General features: G+C 45.7%; 2 protein-coding genes across 7 annotated transcripts in view; one reads left to right on the top strand and one right to left on the bottom strand.

Moving 5' to 3' along the window:
- HLCS (holocarboxylase synthetase) overlaps positions 1–18,834 on the bottom strand; it is a 156,937-nt gene that overhangs the window by 108,691 nt on the left and 29,412 nt on the right. For all 6 annotated transcript variants that reach the window (XM_081138884.1, XM_081138881.1, XM_081138880.1 and 3 more), the window contains exon 6: positions 5,476–5,747. In XM_081138884.1, the coding sequence (XP_080995010.1) occupies positions 5,476–5,747 (272 nt within the window). The remainder of the gene's footprint in view (positions 1–5,475; positions 5,748–18,834) is intronic.
- CHAF1B (chromatin assembly factor 1 subunit B) overlaps positions 1–18,834 on the top strand; it is a 371,302-nt gene that overhangs the window by 332,605 nt on the left and 19,863 nt on the right. The window lies entirely within an intron of this gene.

The following is an 18,834-nucleotide window of genomic DNA, read 5'->3' as shown; positions in this document are numbered from 1 at the left end:
CAGCTGAGGACAGCAAAGCCCAGGGGCAACACTGCTGCGGTTACAGAGCAAGTTAGTGTGGAGCCTTCAGTTCCAGCATTTTCCAGGCCAGACTGAGCTTTATAGCGTCAGGAACAATGACTGACACATAGGAGCAACAGCTCAAGAAGGTTCACTGACCAGTCAACCTCTCTCCCTGCACTGTTACTGATGGGCCCATTGCTCTCTACCCCAGCTCCCAGTGCTCCGCCCAGAAGGTGACCAGAACCCCATGAGCTGAATGTGCCCTGGGACCCACTCCTTCTGACGCCCAAGGAGGCGAGCAGGGCAACTTCTCCATCTCTCTCCGCCACCCCCAGCACCTGGCACAGTGCCTGGCACCAGGGATGCACTCTATCCATGCTCATTCCGTGAATGATGAAGGCAAACTTAAGCCCAAAAAATCAAAGGACTTAAAAACTGTTAAGGAAATAACCTTATTTAATAAGGAAAGAGAAATTATTCTTTACAAATGAAAAGCAGCCACCTGTGGCCAGGTGACTGTGGGTGCAAGAGCATGCAAAGCAAATCGCTACCAGTGAGTCTGAGCACCTGGCTCACCACCCTCTGCTGCACACGTGAGTCCTTTCAGTGTCTGCCAGAGACTCAGGACAAGTCATCAAAAAATATACAAGTCAAACAGAAGAAGATTCCAGTGATCACCGTGATTCAGTCACCCCCAAGCTCTTCAGCTCCATTGCCCAGCCTAACACCCTCCTCACAGCAGAGGGCCAATCACCACTCCTCAGGAGGTGAAACAAGTGTGCGGTGCTGCTGTCCTCGCCGGGACAGAGTGGGCACCCGGAGGCGCTTTCCCGGCAGTGCCAATGGATCAGCAGTGGCCCATCCACACCCCCGGTCTAGAGCCCACCCCCACCTACAGCTCACATGTGCGGAGGGCTTTCTGGGTCGGCAGCTGGAGGACGTGACTGTGGAACACAGTATAGTTCATTGGTCCAGACAAAGGACTGAACCCATGCCCTTGGGACTCTGTCCAACCAGCGAGGCTAACAGGTCACAGGGAAACCTACCAGGGAACAGCACAGAAAGGAAAAAGAAAGGCATCAAAACCGGCATTGCACCCAAAAGGTGTTACCCTGACAACAGAGTAGACAATGCAGTTCACAGTCAGAAATACATGTCAGAGAAAATGACCAGAGGAGGGATACAGGGGGAAATTACCTTTTCTAACCAGACGGGGTAGGGGTGGCACAGCCAGGTCAGACTACTGGGGAAACATCACTCACATGGTTTTCGCTTTTTATTTTTATTGGGGGGGGGGGGAAATTGCCTTAATTTCATCATCAGCAAGCAATTCCCATATTTCCCTGGGCTACTGGTTCCCCCAGAGCTCCCTCCCCTCCGCTGAGGCACTAGCATGGCTTCAACAGTCACAGGGCGGGCCAGGAGGTGAAGGCAGTCAGTCAGTGGCTTCAGGACCCACCTGCTCTCACACCCAGACATCAAAAGACAGCGTTCAGTGTCTCCCTCCAGCCACAGCAGCTCAGCTGGGTTTGCAGTCACTGAAAAAAATATGACGTCCTCCAAACTATGTGTCCAAAGAGAAAGTTCCACATCCTCCTAGATTTACAGTAACGTAAGAAAAACACCTCTAATGGCACTGATTAAGCAGTAAAACAAAACTAGTGTCACCACTCAAATAGTCATCTCCACCTATGATTTCAAATCCTGCAGGCACTGGGGCTGCCACAGGCTCCAGCTACCTTGTTTAGCAGTCAGGCAAATGAAAAGCAGCATGGATACCTGGGGCTGTGTCCGAAATTGCTGATCGCCCCCCAGGATGCACTTTCAAGAGCAGAGACGAGTCATTAGAGACAAGGCTAAGATCATCCACAGCGCGCATTACTACGTATACCGTTACTATGTTCAGGTGCGAAAGCTGGACAGTGAAGAAGCCTGATAGGAAAAACTGGATTCATTTGAAACATGGTGTTGGAGGAGAGCTCTGTGGGTACCCTGGAGCCCCAGAAAGATGAACAAGTGCATCCCAGAGCAACTTAAACCTGAATATCCTGGAGACAATGACAAAACTGAAGATCTCCTACTTCAGACACATTACGAGAAGGCAGGGTTCTTGGGAAAAAACAATAATGCTAAGAAAAATATAAGGCTGCAAGAAAAGAGGAAACCCAAATATAAGATGGACTGACCCCATAAACGAAGCCCTTAGCATGAGTGTATAAGAGCTGAGCAGGGCCCTGGCTGGTGTGGCGCAGTTGGTCAGAGCATCGTCCCGTGCACCCAAAGTCTGCATGTTCAATTCCTGGTCAGGGCATGTGGCTGGGTTTCCAGCTCGATCCCCAGTAGGGGGAGTGCAGGAAGCAGCCAATCAATATTTCGCCCTCATATTAATGTTTCTCTCTCCCTCTCTCTTCCTCTCTAAAATATCAATATAAAATAAATTTTTAAAAAACGGCTGAGCAAGGCTGCTAAGGACAAGACATGGTGGACATCACTCATTCATAGGGTCACCAGGAGTCAGCGCCAACTCAATAGCACACACCACCCATGTAACACATATACTTTCCCCTCCTTTCTTAGAAAGAGAATTCCCAATGTTTAGCTGGTACAAGTCCCAAGGGGGTTGGGGGGGAGGATTTTAGAAACCTTATAATAAAGATCTATATCTGATTTAAATTTCCCTTCTATTCCAGTCCATTAGGAAAGAGCCGCTCAGTTGCCACAGAAGCCGTAAATGTAAAGAGAGAAATAAGCATGGAGCAAACCCAGTCCAGGGCTTAGAAAATCCGTCCTGCCCTGCCTAGCTGACCACTGATGAGATGTACCATGCAATTATTATAAACATTGAGAAACAAGAAAGATCCCACACACGCTGTGATGATAGAGTTTGACTCAGTTCCAAGGATGACCCCAGGCACTGAAAGATGAGGTATTTAATTAGTCCATACATGTGAAGTACATAAAAGCCGTGTCTGGAAGATAAAAGCTTTGCAATGCATGTTGGCTATTAATATTGTTATTATTACCACAATACACTGCGTTTCCATAAGGATAGCTTATGTAGGATCAAATATAACACAAATTATTTTGGTCTTACTTTTAGAAAGTAATGAGCCATATGTTTTATTTGTCTATCTCATGATCCCTTTGTGGACAATTCTAGGCCATTTTGGCACTACGGTGGCCTCTTCAAGTTCCTTCTCTTGAAAAAGGCTACAGCCTCCCCTAGAACGTCTCACCAGGCTCGAGGACTCACCAGGCTGCAGTGAGTAACCACCTCTGAGGGTAGGAAGGAGCCTGTGTGCACAGGGGAAGAGGGTGTACGTTGAGGGTAAGTCATGGTGAGCAACATTTACTCAGCATCTGCTCTGTACCCAGCAGAGGGACCAAGCGTTAACCCTCAAAGCCGCTGCACTCTGCGCTCCACAAAGACCAGGTAAGAAGAGAAACAAAAAAGATTCCTAAATGCCCTTGGAAAAGTTAAAATATTTTTCTTTCATAAAAATAGAAACTCTTAATTCCTACAGAAGTTTCCAACTCCACTGTCATTAAGCTCAGCTATACACTTTTACAAACCCACACTGCTTAAGACAGAATTCTTATTTTTTAATAGAAAGTTCAGTATCAAAAAGAGCTTACCAATATTCAGGGTACTAAAGCAGTGTATTTTCATGGCATTATTTTCCATCCTAAACACGGGCTCCCCAGGGTGTAACCCAAGCACCTGATCACACGGAGCCTCAGCCCGCCTGCTCCAGCAGTGCGCTGCCAGGCATCTTGGTAACGCACTGCCCGCTACAAAAGCTCAGAGACCATTAGTCCCATGTTTCGATCCTTGAGCATAAAATAGTCCTCACTCGTGTCCATGGAGGTAGTAAAAACAGTCTGGAAGTGCCAGTGTCTTTCCATCTGCATTTCACTCCCCAAATCTTGTGGTAAATGCCATGGCCTGAATTTCTCTTTTTTTAAGAAAATGTAATTATAATGGGTCACCCCCCATGATATAATAGGCTGTTCATCTGAGTAACAAAAGATTACCACAGGGTTTGTACCAGCAAGTAATGACTGTTCCACCTACAAGAACAGGCGTCTTCTCTACTGGGGAGCGGGGTTGGCAGGAAGGGAGTGGAGGCAGGAGAGGTTTGGAATACTGGAGGGAAAGTACCAATGACAACACAAAACTCGGTCAACAAGAACTGTTGTTACCAAGACTCACACTCCCCTTCCTACTACCCTTCTCCCCCCCCCCCGACTCTGCCAATCCCCCTACAATGATTTTCAACTGCTGAGCCACAAGAATGTTGAAAACGTTCAATACCCGACTATTTAGCCAGGGGCACTGACCTCTTTTCCCTCAGACTGTCAAACACAAAAATGACAACAGCCAACACAATAGCCATCCGGTGTGAATCAATACAAATTATACCTATTTTTTTGTGTCAGATTGGCAAAAACGATACTTTCTGGTGTGCCATGGAATTTTAGTAACTAGTTTATGTGCCGTGACATGGAAACAGGCTGGAAATCGCTGCCCTGCGAAAGCTCTTTCCACATCCTCTACACACGCTAAAGCTGCCATTTCCAGGTACGAGGTATCAGTGTGCTATCAAATTCCAGGAATTATTAAGAAAAAAAGCCAAAACATTTCCATATGTTCCATACGTTGAATTATGCATCTAGCCATGCAGTTTATTAGGGGAAATTGTCTAGAAACGGTGAATCTGGGGTTTTAGGGGGGAATCTTTCATTCCATGCATTTTAGTCCCATGTTGAGGAAAGATGCGTTTGTTGTTCACTCCCTTTCTAACCCTACTTTTTAAACTATCTCAAAATAAGAGTATTAATTAATACTGACTAATTTGTGAGTTAAAAAATTCCTTTCATCTGTTTTCCATTTTTTAACCTTTAATCAAAGTCCAGGAAACAGAAGGAACAAAAAAGGAAAATTTTCAATAAATTTTGAACATCCACATGGGATTACAGAGTGCCCAAAAAATGTCTTGGACAGGAACACAGCAAAACAGGTTTTCAAAGTACAAAGCTCCAATTTGGTTCAATTAAACACAGCTTACATGTTGTTCAGATTTGCTATCCTGACGCCCTTGCAAAATAACGTAAACTAAGTGTTTAACGCTGGTTCTGACAACACGAAAGTAAAACAGTAACTTGAACAATGATGCCACCTGTTAGAAGTGTCTTTTCATGATGTTCTTTTTCCCCAAGGACATTCTGAAAGGCCTGATTAAAAATAGAGTCACAGGCACAAAGACAGCCCATTCTTTAAAACACAAACCTTTGATCAAAGAACTTCACTTCTTCCTATATTTGGACTCTTCTAGGACAACGGTACACCTACCTTGCTGATGGGTTTATTAAGAGTTCCTGTTCTATGGGCCTGTCCCTTCTCCCCAGCACTGGTTACAGAGAACGAGCCTTCAACATAACTGGACTCATCTGCACAGGTCCACAACTCACCCGTCCAGAAGATTCATGGTGGTGGATGTCACTTCGGCAAACAGAATTACTTTTCCAAGTCGTTTTGTCTGCAAATTTTGTCGGTAGATCTCTAAGTTAAAATTTTCAGAGGAGAAGGCCATTGTGTCAGTCACCACGGGTATAGCAGTTGGGGTGACTTCTATTTCAGATGTGTAGGATGGGACAAACTTGAGGGAGAGCTTGCTGGATGTTATTACTCCTCCTGGATCCACATGTTTCTCCAGCCACTGCATAAAAGGATCCCGGATTTCCTGTGTTGTAAAGACAGAAATGGAAAGGTCATAACGTGGCATTATGTTAGATGACCATAAGATGCCATTTAGGTTACATAAGTACTTCCTAAGTCATGACCAATAAAAATTAAATTACTGTATTCTGAACACTTAAACTATTATACAACAGACACCCGGCTGGGGTGGCTCAGTGGCTGAACGCCAACCTATTAACCTGCAGGTCCTGATTCGATTCCCGGTCAGGGCACATGCCCAGGTTCAGGCTCAATCCCCAGTAGGGGGCATGCAGGAGGCGGCTGATCAATGATTCTCTCTCATCACTGATGTTTCTATCTCTCCCTCTCCCTTCCTCTGAAATAGTAATAAAAAAAGATTGGAAACATTATACAACAATAAGTATGCTAAGTACTGCATGCTTATACTACTAAAATAAACTGTTCAGAAACCAGGATCCAAGGAAATGAGTAGAGTTCATTAACCTACTTTCTATCCTAAATTCTACAAAGTCCCCTCCAGCTCTAGGGTTCACTAGCAATTCTCCAGCCCTCTGTGTACCCACCAGTTGCCTCATTGGCTACATTTATCCATCTGAGGAGATTTAGTAAATGAAACACAGCCATACCTCTGATTCGGCATTGGATTCAAAATATTTACCATCTCTGTTTGTGTTCGGTCCTCCTCTTCCCAAGAAACACCGAAAAGGTTTCCCTAACCTCTAAAGGTTTTCTCTCTCAGAGACATATTGCCCTCATTGTAAATAATCAGGTTAGCTGTGCCTCAGTCGTAACAGTGTAAGTTGCCAGGCAACCAGAAGTGTGTAAATCAGAAAATGAACCCACAAAGACATGAAATACAAGCTCTTTTTTTTTTTTTAACCCTCCCCTGAGGACATCTTTTTCCATTGCTTTTTCAGAGATAGTGGAAGGGAGAGAGAGAGAAACATCGACATGAGAGGGACACATAGATTGGTTGCCTCCTACACTCACCCCAACCAGGGCCGGGGATCAAGCCTGCAACCAAGGTATGTGCCCTTGGCCAGAATCAAACCTGGGACCCTTAAGTCCTCAGCTTGAGGCTCTAACCACTGAGTCAAAACGGCCAGGGCTACAAGTTCTTTTTAGGGGTGTCTCACACTCAGTTAAATACACTCAAAGAAATAGTAGATAACCTTCTCCAGTGAAACAACCCCAGTCTTACCACTGTAGTTTACAAACTGGTATTTTACAGCCAATTTCACATTGGCTCAGTGTCTTCACACACAGGATGGGACACACAGCATCTTTATAATCAAAAGATGAGCTCCTGGAAGAGCAGGACTGACCTCATCTAAGGAGGGAATTGCAATCCTCGGGTGGACTTTTATTCTAAGCACCAGAACAACCAAGCAGAGCAAAGCGTCAGGTAGGGTATGAGATGAATGTTCTCCTCGCCTGAGGGAGATGCTTCCGTCCCAGTCCCAATGGGGCAGTCTGACACACCCTTGCCTAACCTGTCCAGATTCCTCCTTAGATGGCACTGCATCCAGCTTGGGTTCCCACAGAGCCTGCCTTCCTGCTTCCCTACCGTGATCAGCCACCAATCCCAAGCACTGTCACCCCAGAATGACTGGACCTGGACAGGCTTCTAGCTTGGGTGGCACATTGCTGAAACCAGTCTATCCCCACAAACATGCAGGTCAGCTATCACCAACGGACAAATGAACCCCGGGACATGTTTTAATTGGGCCACCCATTTTAAACTAGTTACTATCACGTAAAAATCAGGACATTTCACACCAAATTTCCTGCTGCTTTTAAAGAAGTGGGAACGCTTTCCCACATGGCAATAGCTGGCTGGGGCCAAGTAGTACTGCCCTCATTGCCTGGGGACACAGCTGGACTCCTGTGTGCTACCTCTTCTGCCCCTAGGCATCCGGGTTTCAGACCACTCATCTTGGCCCTGGCACCAACCCAGCAAGCTCTCCTGTGGGGCCTGGACAAAGCTTCTATCCAGTTAGGTCCGTCTGAGGTCATCGAGTGACTCTAGTGACACTGACTCTCAAAGTAGTAGCGGTAACAATTCAGCAATTCCTCAAAAAGTCAAAGAGAATAAACATATGACCCAGCAATTCCCAAGTATAACCCAAAAGAAATAAAAGCAGGGACTCAAACAGATACCTGAACACCAATGTTCACAGCGACATTACTCACAGAAGCCAAAAGATAGAAATAGCTCAAGTGTCAGTAGAATAATGACAGATAAATGGATAAACAAAATGTGGCGTCTATCCACATGGAATATTATTCAACCATGAAAAGAGATCGAGTTCTGACAGATGCTACAGCATGAATGGACACTGTGCTAAGTGAAATGCCAGACACTGAAGGACAAATGTCGTATGATTCCGACAGGCAAATTCGTAGAAATAGAAAGTAGACTAGAGGCTACCAGGAGCTGAGGGGAGAGAAAATTGGGGAGTTACTGATTCATGGGTACAGAGTCTCTGTTTGGGGTGACAAAAGTTTTGGAAATAGATAGTGGGGATGGGATGGATGCACAACATTGTGAATGAAATTAATGCCACTGAATTTTACACTTCAAGGTGATTAAAATAGAAAACTTTATGTTACGTATATTTTATCATAATTTTTTAAAGAGAGAGAGAGCCCTAGCCAGTTTTGCCCAGTGGTTAGAGCATCGGCCTGCAGACTTAAAGATTGCAGGTCCGATTCTGGTCAAGGACATGCACCTTTACAGGCTCAATCCCCAGCCCCAGTCGGGTGCGTGCAGGAGGCAACCAATTGATGTGTCTCTCTCACATCGGTGTTTCTCTCTGTGTGTCTCTCCTCTTCCCTTCCACTCTCTCTAAAATATCAATGGAAAAAATATTCATGGGTGGGATTAACAGGAAAACAAGAGAGAGAGAAAGAGAAAAGAGGTCAAGGTCTCAACCCATTTCCCCCCCAAGAAGCTCCCTGTCCTCTGTGCAATCAGTCCACTGCCCCCGGCGAATGGCCCTGCAGACACAGAGGACAGGGAGGGGCCCTTACTGAGCTTTCCTCAGGGTTCCTCCTTGCCTAACCAGCAGAGCAGCAACAGAGGCCACTCAAGTCACTTCTCAGAACAAGACTCCCCCCCACAGACAGAGGAGTGACTGGCAACATCTCTTGCTAAGTGAATTTAAGTTCTGTTTCATCGGACACGAGACTGGATCTGTGGTATGAAAGAGACCATTCGCTGCGCACCCCCCCAGAAAGAACGCCACACTAGGTGCTTAAAACCCGGACCCTGATCCTCAGCAAGCGGCGCCTCCACAGCAGAGCACCAGCCACAGAGGAGGACAGGGCACCCGAGACAGCGTGGTGGTGCCCACACTACACAGAAAGTCCCAGGGCTAGGATGTGAACCCACGAAACCAAACCGGCCTGCTTCCCAAACCCTTGCTCTGATTCCTACCCCACATCCTCACAAGAAGACCTAACCCAAAATGAAGCAACACAGCAAACGCCCATTTACTATAATCAAAACTTGACGGCATCACAAAAAAAGATACAAACTCAATATAATGTGCAACTATGAAATAGCAGTAAAACAGAGGTGTGGGGGGTGGAGCAGGGGAGGCGGGGCAGGCAGGGGGAGTAGATGGCTGGGAAGAGGGCCTCAGTGTGAAGCCTGGTCCACCATTCATTCACTGGCTGCCTAGCTGGCAGATCTGCACAGAGAAACAAGGTTTTATCATTTAAGTGAGTTACTCCTCACTGCTCTAGGGTTTCAGGCAGAGGGAATATTCAAAAGGATTCAACCAAAGGGCTCCTTATTGGAACTATGGGCAGAGTGAACAGAATCAAAGCACAGAGATGTGGGCACCTGAACCAGCCATGGGCCTGAAGGAGCAAGAGGCCAGAGCCGTGCAGGGGCTGCAAGCCAAGGGCAGAGAGGAGAGGAAATCCGTCCACCTGTCTCACCTGCTGCCAGTGCGACCTTGTGGCCCAGAGCAGTCAGAGCCCAGGAAGGGACAGAGAACAGGGGAACAGGGGAACCTGGACAGTGACAAACACACCTGCTGGGAGAGAGCCCAAAGCCACTGGGAACTGGCCAAGGGGACTCGCTCTGGAGGGACTGCATCTCCCACGCCAGCCCTGAGGCCCCATGTGGGCCCAACAACGAGATGAGTTTCTACACATCCTGGTCCTTCACTAGTGACCAGAGCGTACCAGAGATGACAACCCTGGGACACCAAAGGATTTACGACAGATGGGATCAGGTATCTCAATCTGCACTCGTCACAGTCATTTCTAGGTCCCCAGTGCCTGGGACACAGTAGGCACTCAATAAATGTCTGTTACGCTGTATTCCTTTTATTATGTAAAGGTATCGCTCGGGCTGAGGCTCTGAAAGGCCACAGATTTACTGCATTTTTTGTTACCTGCCAACTAGCGAAAGAGCACAAAAGGCTGGGTGGACCCGTAAAACAGAGGTAATGAATAAGTCATTTCTAACAAGGCTGGTTTTACGGGCATCACACCTCTGCTGGGCCAACTGGGCTCGTTTGAGAGGTGAAATCCATTCTCTAAGTGTGGGGACCAAAAGAAAGCCATGGCCGGCACTAAAAGAAAGGGGCAGCCACCACCCCTACAGGAGAGGCGCTAACTTCCACTGGTGGGGCTTGGGGGTTTGGGTTCGACACCCGTAGAAGTCTCCAGAGCCTTCATTAAGCCTGCCTGCCTACAACGCCCACCATTCGGCCCCGTCCAACACAAACAGGCTTCTGACAGAGCTGGGAACGTGGCGTGGGGAGCCCAGGAGGCTCTGTGCCGTGAGCCCGGGTGCGAGTGGGACACCTGTAGGCGGCCCTGCCCAGCTCACCCTGAGGCGGCGTGTCCTGGCTGACACATGCGCGTGCACACGTGCACAGGTGTGACTGTCCACACCTCCACGAGCGCCAGGCACAGTCCTGACTTTGAGGGCACCACAAGGCCACACCACCCTATACTATTTGCCCCTCATCTGTTGGCCTGGCCTTGACTCTCTGGAGAGCTCTGCATGGGGCAGGGGACCCCAGCTCAGAATCGGGTCAAGAGCACTGCCACCGACCAGCTGGGAGGCACTGCCTCCTCTGGGCCTCTGTTTCTTCTTTTTTCTTTTAAATCCTGACCCAAGGACATGTTTGTTTGTTTTTAATTGATTTGAGAGAGAGGTAGGGGGAGAGAGAGAAACAACTATCGGTTGCGCCCCGGACATGACCTGACGGGATCGAACCCGCATCCTAGGTGTATGCCCTGACCAGGAATCAAACCCGCAACCTTTGGAGTACAGGACAACACTCCAGCCAGCTAAGCCATCTGGCCAAGGCTCAGTTTCTTCATTTTTAAGTCAACTTCAAGATTTAATGTTTAGTCCCAAATATTTACTCCTCAGTAAAAGCTAGAACAACAACTCTAGGATTCCAATATTAAAATACTGTATACATGGTGCCTGGCAAGAGAGAGTGGCCAGTCGGAAGAGAATTCAGGAAAAGCTGAGAGCTTTCTACCTAGTCCGCCTACATTAACAAAGTTTCATTTGTTCAACGGCCATCACCATGACGCCCCAGAAAACGCAGAGAATCCCAGAGAATACCACATGGGGATGGGGACTTGGGACACCACCCTACGTGTGCAAAAAGAGGGCAGATATATGTGCAAGCACTCAAAAGAGATGGTCTAAGAAGTCTTCACTCCAGAAAGTGCCGCTGGTGTACGGCAGGAGCAGCTGACCAGCCAGCGGGCACCTGGCATGGATTCTAAAGTGGAAAGCACATTAATAAAAGATAAAACCCTTCCCACTTTCGCCTGAACTCCATCTTGTCAGTTCTCCTCAGGCACATCAACAGCTGATTCTTTCAGACTGTTTAACATGGTTGTTTATGGAATTCCCGTTACACCTGAATAAAGGGTGACTGAGCGAGACTGGGCCGGGCAGCCAGCGGGAGCTGGCTGGGCTGCTTACTGCTGGCCTGTGCCCGAGGCCCCGCGGGTCTCCCAGACACAGGAGCAGAGGGAGCGATTCACAGTACATTAGTGGGAAAAGCCAAACGCACTTACTAAATGCCTAGTGTGGGCAAAATACTGGAAAAGTGATACAAAGATTGACAACATATGGTCCTTGCCTTCAAATGATCTTGAATTACAGTTTCATGGGGCAGATGGATACCCACATAAATAATACAAGAGCATTTGTACACTACTTACACTTTGCCAGAAGAATTCTTATAGAAGCAAATAATCAGGTCCAAGGTTCCAAGTCACAAGACTTGGGTTAAAAAGTTGAAGAAAAATTGTAAATCCTGTAACTCATGTGTGATCATCAGTGGAATTTTCCTCGAGAAGGAACAGAATCCTTTTTGTTGGACATAAAAGATCCACTAGTTGTCCTCATAGCATATGGCTCTAAGAAGATGTTTTATGTTCTATAATGTAGCATTTTTAAATTATATTGTAAGAAGTTTATGCATGTTAGTCCATGCAAAGACAGGATGTACCCATAGTCCAGTAGGGTGACAACTAGCCACCCAGAACCATTACACACCAGTAGGCTACTGGTTTCACTTCAATTAAAAATAAGCCAGGGCCGAGTGGAAACTAGTGCCACACCCCGGACACATCCTAGAAGCAAAAATGTTGAAGGCTCATGCTCTCGTAAACAACTTACGCTAAGCCCTGAGCTTTGTGTTTCACATAAAGGCAGTAACATATGCATCTTTCAAAAAAACCGAACCCTTTATCAAAATATGGCAAAATGTCAACCAGGGGCAAATCCAGGTGAAGCCTACGTGGGATTCATGACCTATTCTTTCACCCTTTCTAACACTTTAATTTTCCTTAAGAAGTTGGAGAAAACGAAGGGATTTGCTCCAGAAACTCTGAGGCACCTGCCAGATCTGACATTCACTGTACATTTTTGCTCTGCTGTTAATCCTGGAATCATCAAAGATGCAGTTTCTGTGTAAAAAAATAAATAAATAAAAAAACAAAGCAACCACCAGAAACACCTTTTAGCATTTCACACCTCAGGTGAATCAACAGGACCCTGTTCATGCTGTCGACATTTAGGCAGGGCTGCTAAGGCCGCTCCAGGCAAGACCATCTCCCAGAAAAACCCAAATGTTGATCACCAAGGGCAATTCCTCCAGAGGCCTGGACCCTAGAGTCCAAACGCAGGAAGTACTTTTCCCGAGCACAAACCCCAGAGCGTTTCACGAAGCTTCTCAGTATGCGTGGAATCGGTGTATTAATAACAGCTTACTGGCACTGAATGAAAAACACACAAGTCTTAATCTTAGGTCTTGAATTGTGTCCAGGGCCTACGTAATACCTGGCTGGAAGGGACACAGCCGTGAGCATGCTTGGTGACTGGAGGCTGTGTAGTGAGACCTGAGTTTTCAAACCAGGATTGGTAGCTTAACAAAATTTACTGGTTGTAGAAAAAGTAAACTTGCCTCCAGGGAGGTGAGCTCAGCCTCACCATTCTGACAGCAGCCCCTGGTGGCCAGTTTAGTAAAACGTGTTGGCTCCAATGCTGAAAGTTCTGACCTCGCCTTAATGAAGGCTGCAGCAAGCAGACAGGCCACTCTAGGTAACAGCTGGGGGGGGGGGGGGGCACAGACTTGGGAAGCAGCAAAAATCCAAAGTAAGGGGCACCTTTGAGTCACATAAATTACCAAGTCATTAGGGTACCTGTCTTTTTCATTTAATAATAAAAAAATTTAAAAAAAGAGTACTGTCTTTCAAAAGTAGAAAAAAATAGAACTTATTTTAAAAGGGCAAGATGGCAATAAAAGGCAGACAATGCTTACCTTAGTTCGAAAGTTATCTTGTTCCTTAATTGTGTGAAAAACCTTTAAACAGTCAAGGTGCCCAGATTCCTATACAAGATAAAGTATGTTCTTCCTCACACAGCACACTGGGCGCACTCATTTCCACATCCCAAATGCTAGGAACTCCCACTGTAATGTAAGGAGTGTGGCAGAAACCCCTAGAAAATGCTATCATTCATTCAGAGAATAAAATAAAATAGTAAAGACTGTGAGGCCTGATTTCTGACACGGATTCACACCATTTCACTGACATAAACAACACAGCGTTCAGAGGCTGACAGTTGGCTTGAAAGGCAGGCAGCCGCATGGAGAAGCCACGGGTTCCAAGCTGACTTCTTCGTAAGGTGCACTCTGTCCTCTGCATGAGAACAATCTGGAAACAATCTGCTGGGCAGCTGCTCTCATCAACAAACTGTTTATTGTAAGAAAGTGGCTGGGTCAAAGGCTAAACATCAACCTGAACCGAAAGCATACGGAGCAAAAATCAATCCCACCCATGCAAGGGAAATCCAGGACTGCGCAGGCAGAAGAGAGGGCGAGGAACTCCTGTTTAGTTCCGAAAGGGGACCGCGGAACAAAACTCCCGTCAGTGGGCAGGGTTGTTTCGCCCATTATTACCAGTGGTTATCTGTTGCTATTTTCAGAATGGCCTAATAACGGGGCGAAAATATGGCATTCAAAAGAGGCACACAAATCAACTTTCCAAATCACTTCCCCAAGAAAGTTACAATGGTTTATATCTCATTGCTTCCTTCTCACATTTGTTTTACGAAGGACGGACATGCATGGGTGACGCAGCCCAACTTTAAAGATGTCTCTCTACTTAGAAACTGAAGCGCTGGCTGCATAAGAGATTATATGAAGGAGCTGTTTTGGTTTTAGTGTGACAGTGGTATTTTGGTTATGTTTATAAATAGCGCTCTGATCTTTTAGATGCACATACTAAAATATTTACAGGTGAGAGATCTGATCTGAGATTTGCTTCAAAATAATACAGGAGGAGGAGTAGGTAGGAGCGAATGAGGTAACACTGGCCAGAATGGAAAAGCATGAAGCGGTGTGCTGACTACACAGGGGGTCAGTACATTATTGTTTACTTTTGTATGTTGGAAATTTTCTGTGAAATAGAGTGGGGCAAAAGCAGGCTTACAGTTGTTCGTATGGAAAATAAAACAATAATTAATAAATAATAATGTAAGAATAAACTGTGTTTGCGTATTCACAACTGTAAGCCTACGTCTGCCCCACCCTGTATTTTCTTTTACTTGTACAGCTACACAAAATAAAAAATGTTTTCTTAAATATAAGAAGCATTAACCTACCGATGAGAATTTATTACTTCCCCCTAAGTACACATACAGCACGGTATCACTAAGTGTACAACAAGACTGTTTCTGAGCAATGTCTGAAACTCAGCTGTTAAATTCCAAGTCGAACACAAGGCACAGGAAAAGGTATTCAGTGATCCCACTGGGTTTGGGATCTGCCCGGCCAGAGCCCGTCAGACACAGCACCACAAGGTGGTTCTGTGGTTTGACTGCATCGTGGAGCATGAGAACATGAGTGAGCTGGTAAGAAAACCTACTCATACACATAATGGGCACCATGCTCTTAAACAGCCAATGTAGCACACAAACTTTAACTTCACAACTTGTTTGCAAATTTGAGGCTGCTATACTATATCGCATTGATAAGTCTTAAAACAACGGGAAAATTAGTTTGAGAGAGAAACAAAATAAAGCAGAAGCATAACTTTCTTTCACTGTGCTTAAATGAACTGTGGAAGGAGGTTATCAAGTTGTTCCAGTATAAAGATGAAAATGGTTATAAATCACAAATTCTTAGAAATGAATGTGTCCAAAAGAATTACTTTAAAAGATTTAAAAATGTATCATTATTATTATTATTGCATCTACGTAATTGCTTTCCTAGAACCAGCATGACACTGCAGATTCCTGGAAAGGATGTGAGAGGTCATCTCACCGACCCTTCCCCAAAAGAATAGAGAGGTTTTGTAATGAGAATTCAGTGGCACTGGGCTGTCCTTTAAAAAGCCATCTTCTGTGACAAGCCCATTTGGCCAATCTGAGACACCACACCTAATCCCATCATCATGGAAGGAAAATGGCCTAATAACCAGGCTAGAATATGAAGATTCTCAAAGAGGAGAATCTTCAAAATGACAAACCTTTGACCTTTAAAGCATTTTGTGGAACTAAACAGCCAAAGAAAAAGGTAAATCATCGTGTATATCAGGGTTGCCTATGGGAAGCAACAGTCTAGAATAATCTAGGCAATTCCTAGGGTGAAACAGCCTGGACATTCCCCACTCTCCCACCTCATTCCCGCCCCCCCAAAATGAACCATCATTTTTTAATTTATGAAACCACGATTTTACTGTTTTCTTTTAAAAGACATTTTTAAAAGAAATATTTAATAAGTGTTTTCGTATTTACTGAGATTAAAAACAGGAGGGGAACTAGCAGTGCCATCATTCAATCACGTAATAAGTGCTGTATGTAAGATTCATTTTTGCTCAAAGAAAACAACTAGTCAAGTACTTTTCTATGGCACAGAAGAGCAAAGCTCTGTAAGTTTTCTACGAAGGATATTCCATTTTCATTTTACTGTTTCAAACTTTTACTTTGCCTACAGGAAGCAGCCAGGTTTAAACTAGAAGTTTTTACAGTTCAGCGCTCAAGAAAGACCTGTGGTTTGTGATACTGACAAGCAGCCCAGTGATGCATCCACTCAGAATCCTGCTGACTGGTGATGGTCGAGGCCAGTCCATCTTCCCACGAGATTCTATGTAGGATTTGAATTTAAATCTTGGGATGTGAGTGCTAACACAATCATCTCTTCACCTACAACCCCTCCCTCCCCACACTTGGACATGTGCACTTAAGACACACAAAACTTACACCCATACAACAAAATTATGTTTCAGTCTAAGTCAATGGATGAGTGCCTTTCCTTTTTAGTAGAATCGCTTGACGTTATAACCTAAGTCTCTTCATTCTCAGGCGCAAGGGGGAGAAAGGACTCTCCACAGAGGGAAGTTCTATTTCATCAATTGTACAGCATTTTCTTGAATCTTTAGTTAAAACAAACATACAAGTATATATTTTTATACTCATGTTAAAATTATAAAGATTCAAATACCACTAAGGAATATCAATTAAAACAAATGTTCTGAAGACTAAGGTGTTTGCATGCGAAGTCATGTTGCTCAATTGGTCAAAAGGGGTTTGAGCTCTAGAATTATTTATGAGGGAGAGTATCTTCAGTGATTAATAGGCACCAAAATTATAGTCTGTGCCATCAATATTTCTTCTACTGATTATATTCTTAAACTGAAGCCTGAGAACGTTTTCAGAAAGGAAAATACAACACAAGCAGGGGGATCCTGCAGAATTGAACAAGGAGCATTCAGTACCTGGAAGGCTGTGTGGCCACACCGGGAATAGTGGTGCCTGGACAGATGCATCTACTCAGAAGCAGCTACAGGGGCCGAAACAAGAACAAAACTAAGGAAGTGACTTGCATTCCCTTATCTCTGAGAGAAGGAGACTGATTGGTGGACAGATAGACAGCCAGACAGACCAACCCTGGCTGAGCGTTCCCACAGCTATGCTGGCCTGCTCTTACGAGGAAGCCAACGAAACCTTCACCTGCACTGCCCGGGTCCCGCTGCTGAGACACGGCACAGGAAACCGCCACCTGGTCCCCGCTCAGGCAGGGCAGACAGCAGATCAGACACCATTCAGGCCCACAAATTGCCTGTCAGTCTTGAAATCCAGAAACACCATGAACATTTTTTCAAGACAGAATAATTCGTGGAGCAACATTCTCAAATTATTAGCATGAATGGAAACACAACTATCATTCCCATCCCGAAAAGTGAAGGACGACATTTATCGACTAGAGATCAGGTCTCAGAGCCCAGTGCTCCTGAACTGAGAGCCACGCTCCCCCGATTCTGCTGCTATCACCCGCCCCTCGCTGCCCTGTGGCCCTCAGCTCTACACCTGATCACCATCACAAGGTGCGGGCCCTTTGATCATGCTCTCTAACCCGGTCCCAGTACGCTCACTCCCTGGCATGTCTTTTTTCGACTTGGGAGACAGAAATCTGCTCTGAAGAACGTTGCAAGACTTCCCAGAGGCAGCTTCAATCGACTTCCCCAGGAGCTACCGCCATAATCCATACCGCTCACACATGGCAGCTATTAGGGTGCTGATGCAGAAGGCAAAAAGCATTTGGTCCTGGGCGATTTTTTATTCCACAAGAGCCTGTTTCCCATCCACAAATCTGTGACTGTACAGCGGAGGATATAAATAGTCTGAGGAAGCAAAACCGCCCTTCCTAGACAGGCCGCTATCCCCAGGAAGTGGCCACTGGGAAAGAGGTCCCTGCCACTCAGAGACCAGCTTGCCCTTCCCCAGGCCAGCAGGCAAGAGTGGCAACGCAGAGAAAACCCAAACTCTAAGACTACCAGTCAGAAGTGCAAACAACCCAAGATGCGACTGGATTTTCCACTGCATGTTATCAGTCTCTGCCTTGGCTTTAGCCCAGAAGTATTCACACTCCAAAGGAGCTGCTTTAAAACTTTCTTGTGGAAATGAGATTCAAGTAAGGATACAGTATATACAGTAGCTGAAAAGCCTCTCCCCCCCCCCCCAAAAAAAACAGTAAAATAAAGGCAGCTAAGGGAAACACCCCACATGTCATTTCTTTTGCTTCAGTGTCAAAACTCACCATGCCACCTTTGCCACAGGTATTGTGTTTGATAACAGGAAGTCAGTTACAATGAACAAAAAATGTCCAGTTTAGGGGAAGGGCAAAGGAAGAAAGAAAGGAGAGAAAGAGGGATGTGAAAGAGCCTTGAAAACATTCAGAGCTATAAAGCTTTGAAATGTTTGCTTTAATCTGCCAGCTGCTCTTTTGCTGGGCCCGGGTTGTAAAAGCTGCCACAACACCACGTCAGCTGCATGTCAAAAGCTATTCAGGGCGCACCTGGAATTCTGACGTTCTCTCTCATTTCGATCTCTAAAAATTCGTTTTTAAGCTGTATTTCAGAGTAACACCAGAAGCTTCCCTCACTGTACATTCAAGATGCAGACTGAGGATTAAAGGTGAAGGGGGGAGGTATTCCGTACCAAACGCTGTGCTAAAAAACAAAACAACAACCGAATTCTGGTGAACTCATAATAATACATGAGACCCTTCAGTTTGCTCTTCTGAGGGGGAAGGACCCCTCCCTCTGCCTCC

The sequence above is a fragment of the Miniopterus schreibersii genome (assembly GCF_964146895.1).
Source record: "Miniopterus schreibersii genome assembly, chromosome: 5".
Classification (NCBI taxonomy): Eukaryota; Metazoa; Chordata; class Mammalia; order Chiroptera; family Miniopteridae; genus Miniopterus; species Miniopterus schreibersii.
The sequence above is the reverse complement of the archived record's forward strand: the minus strand, read 5'-3'. Positions and strand labels throughout refer to the sequence as shown.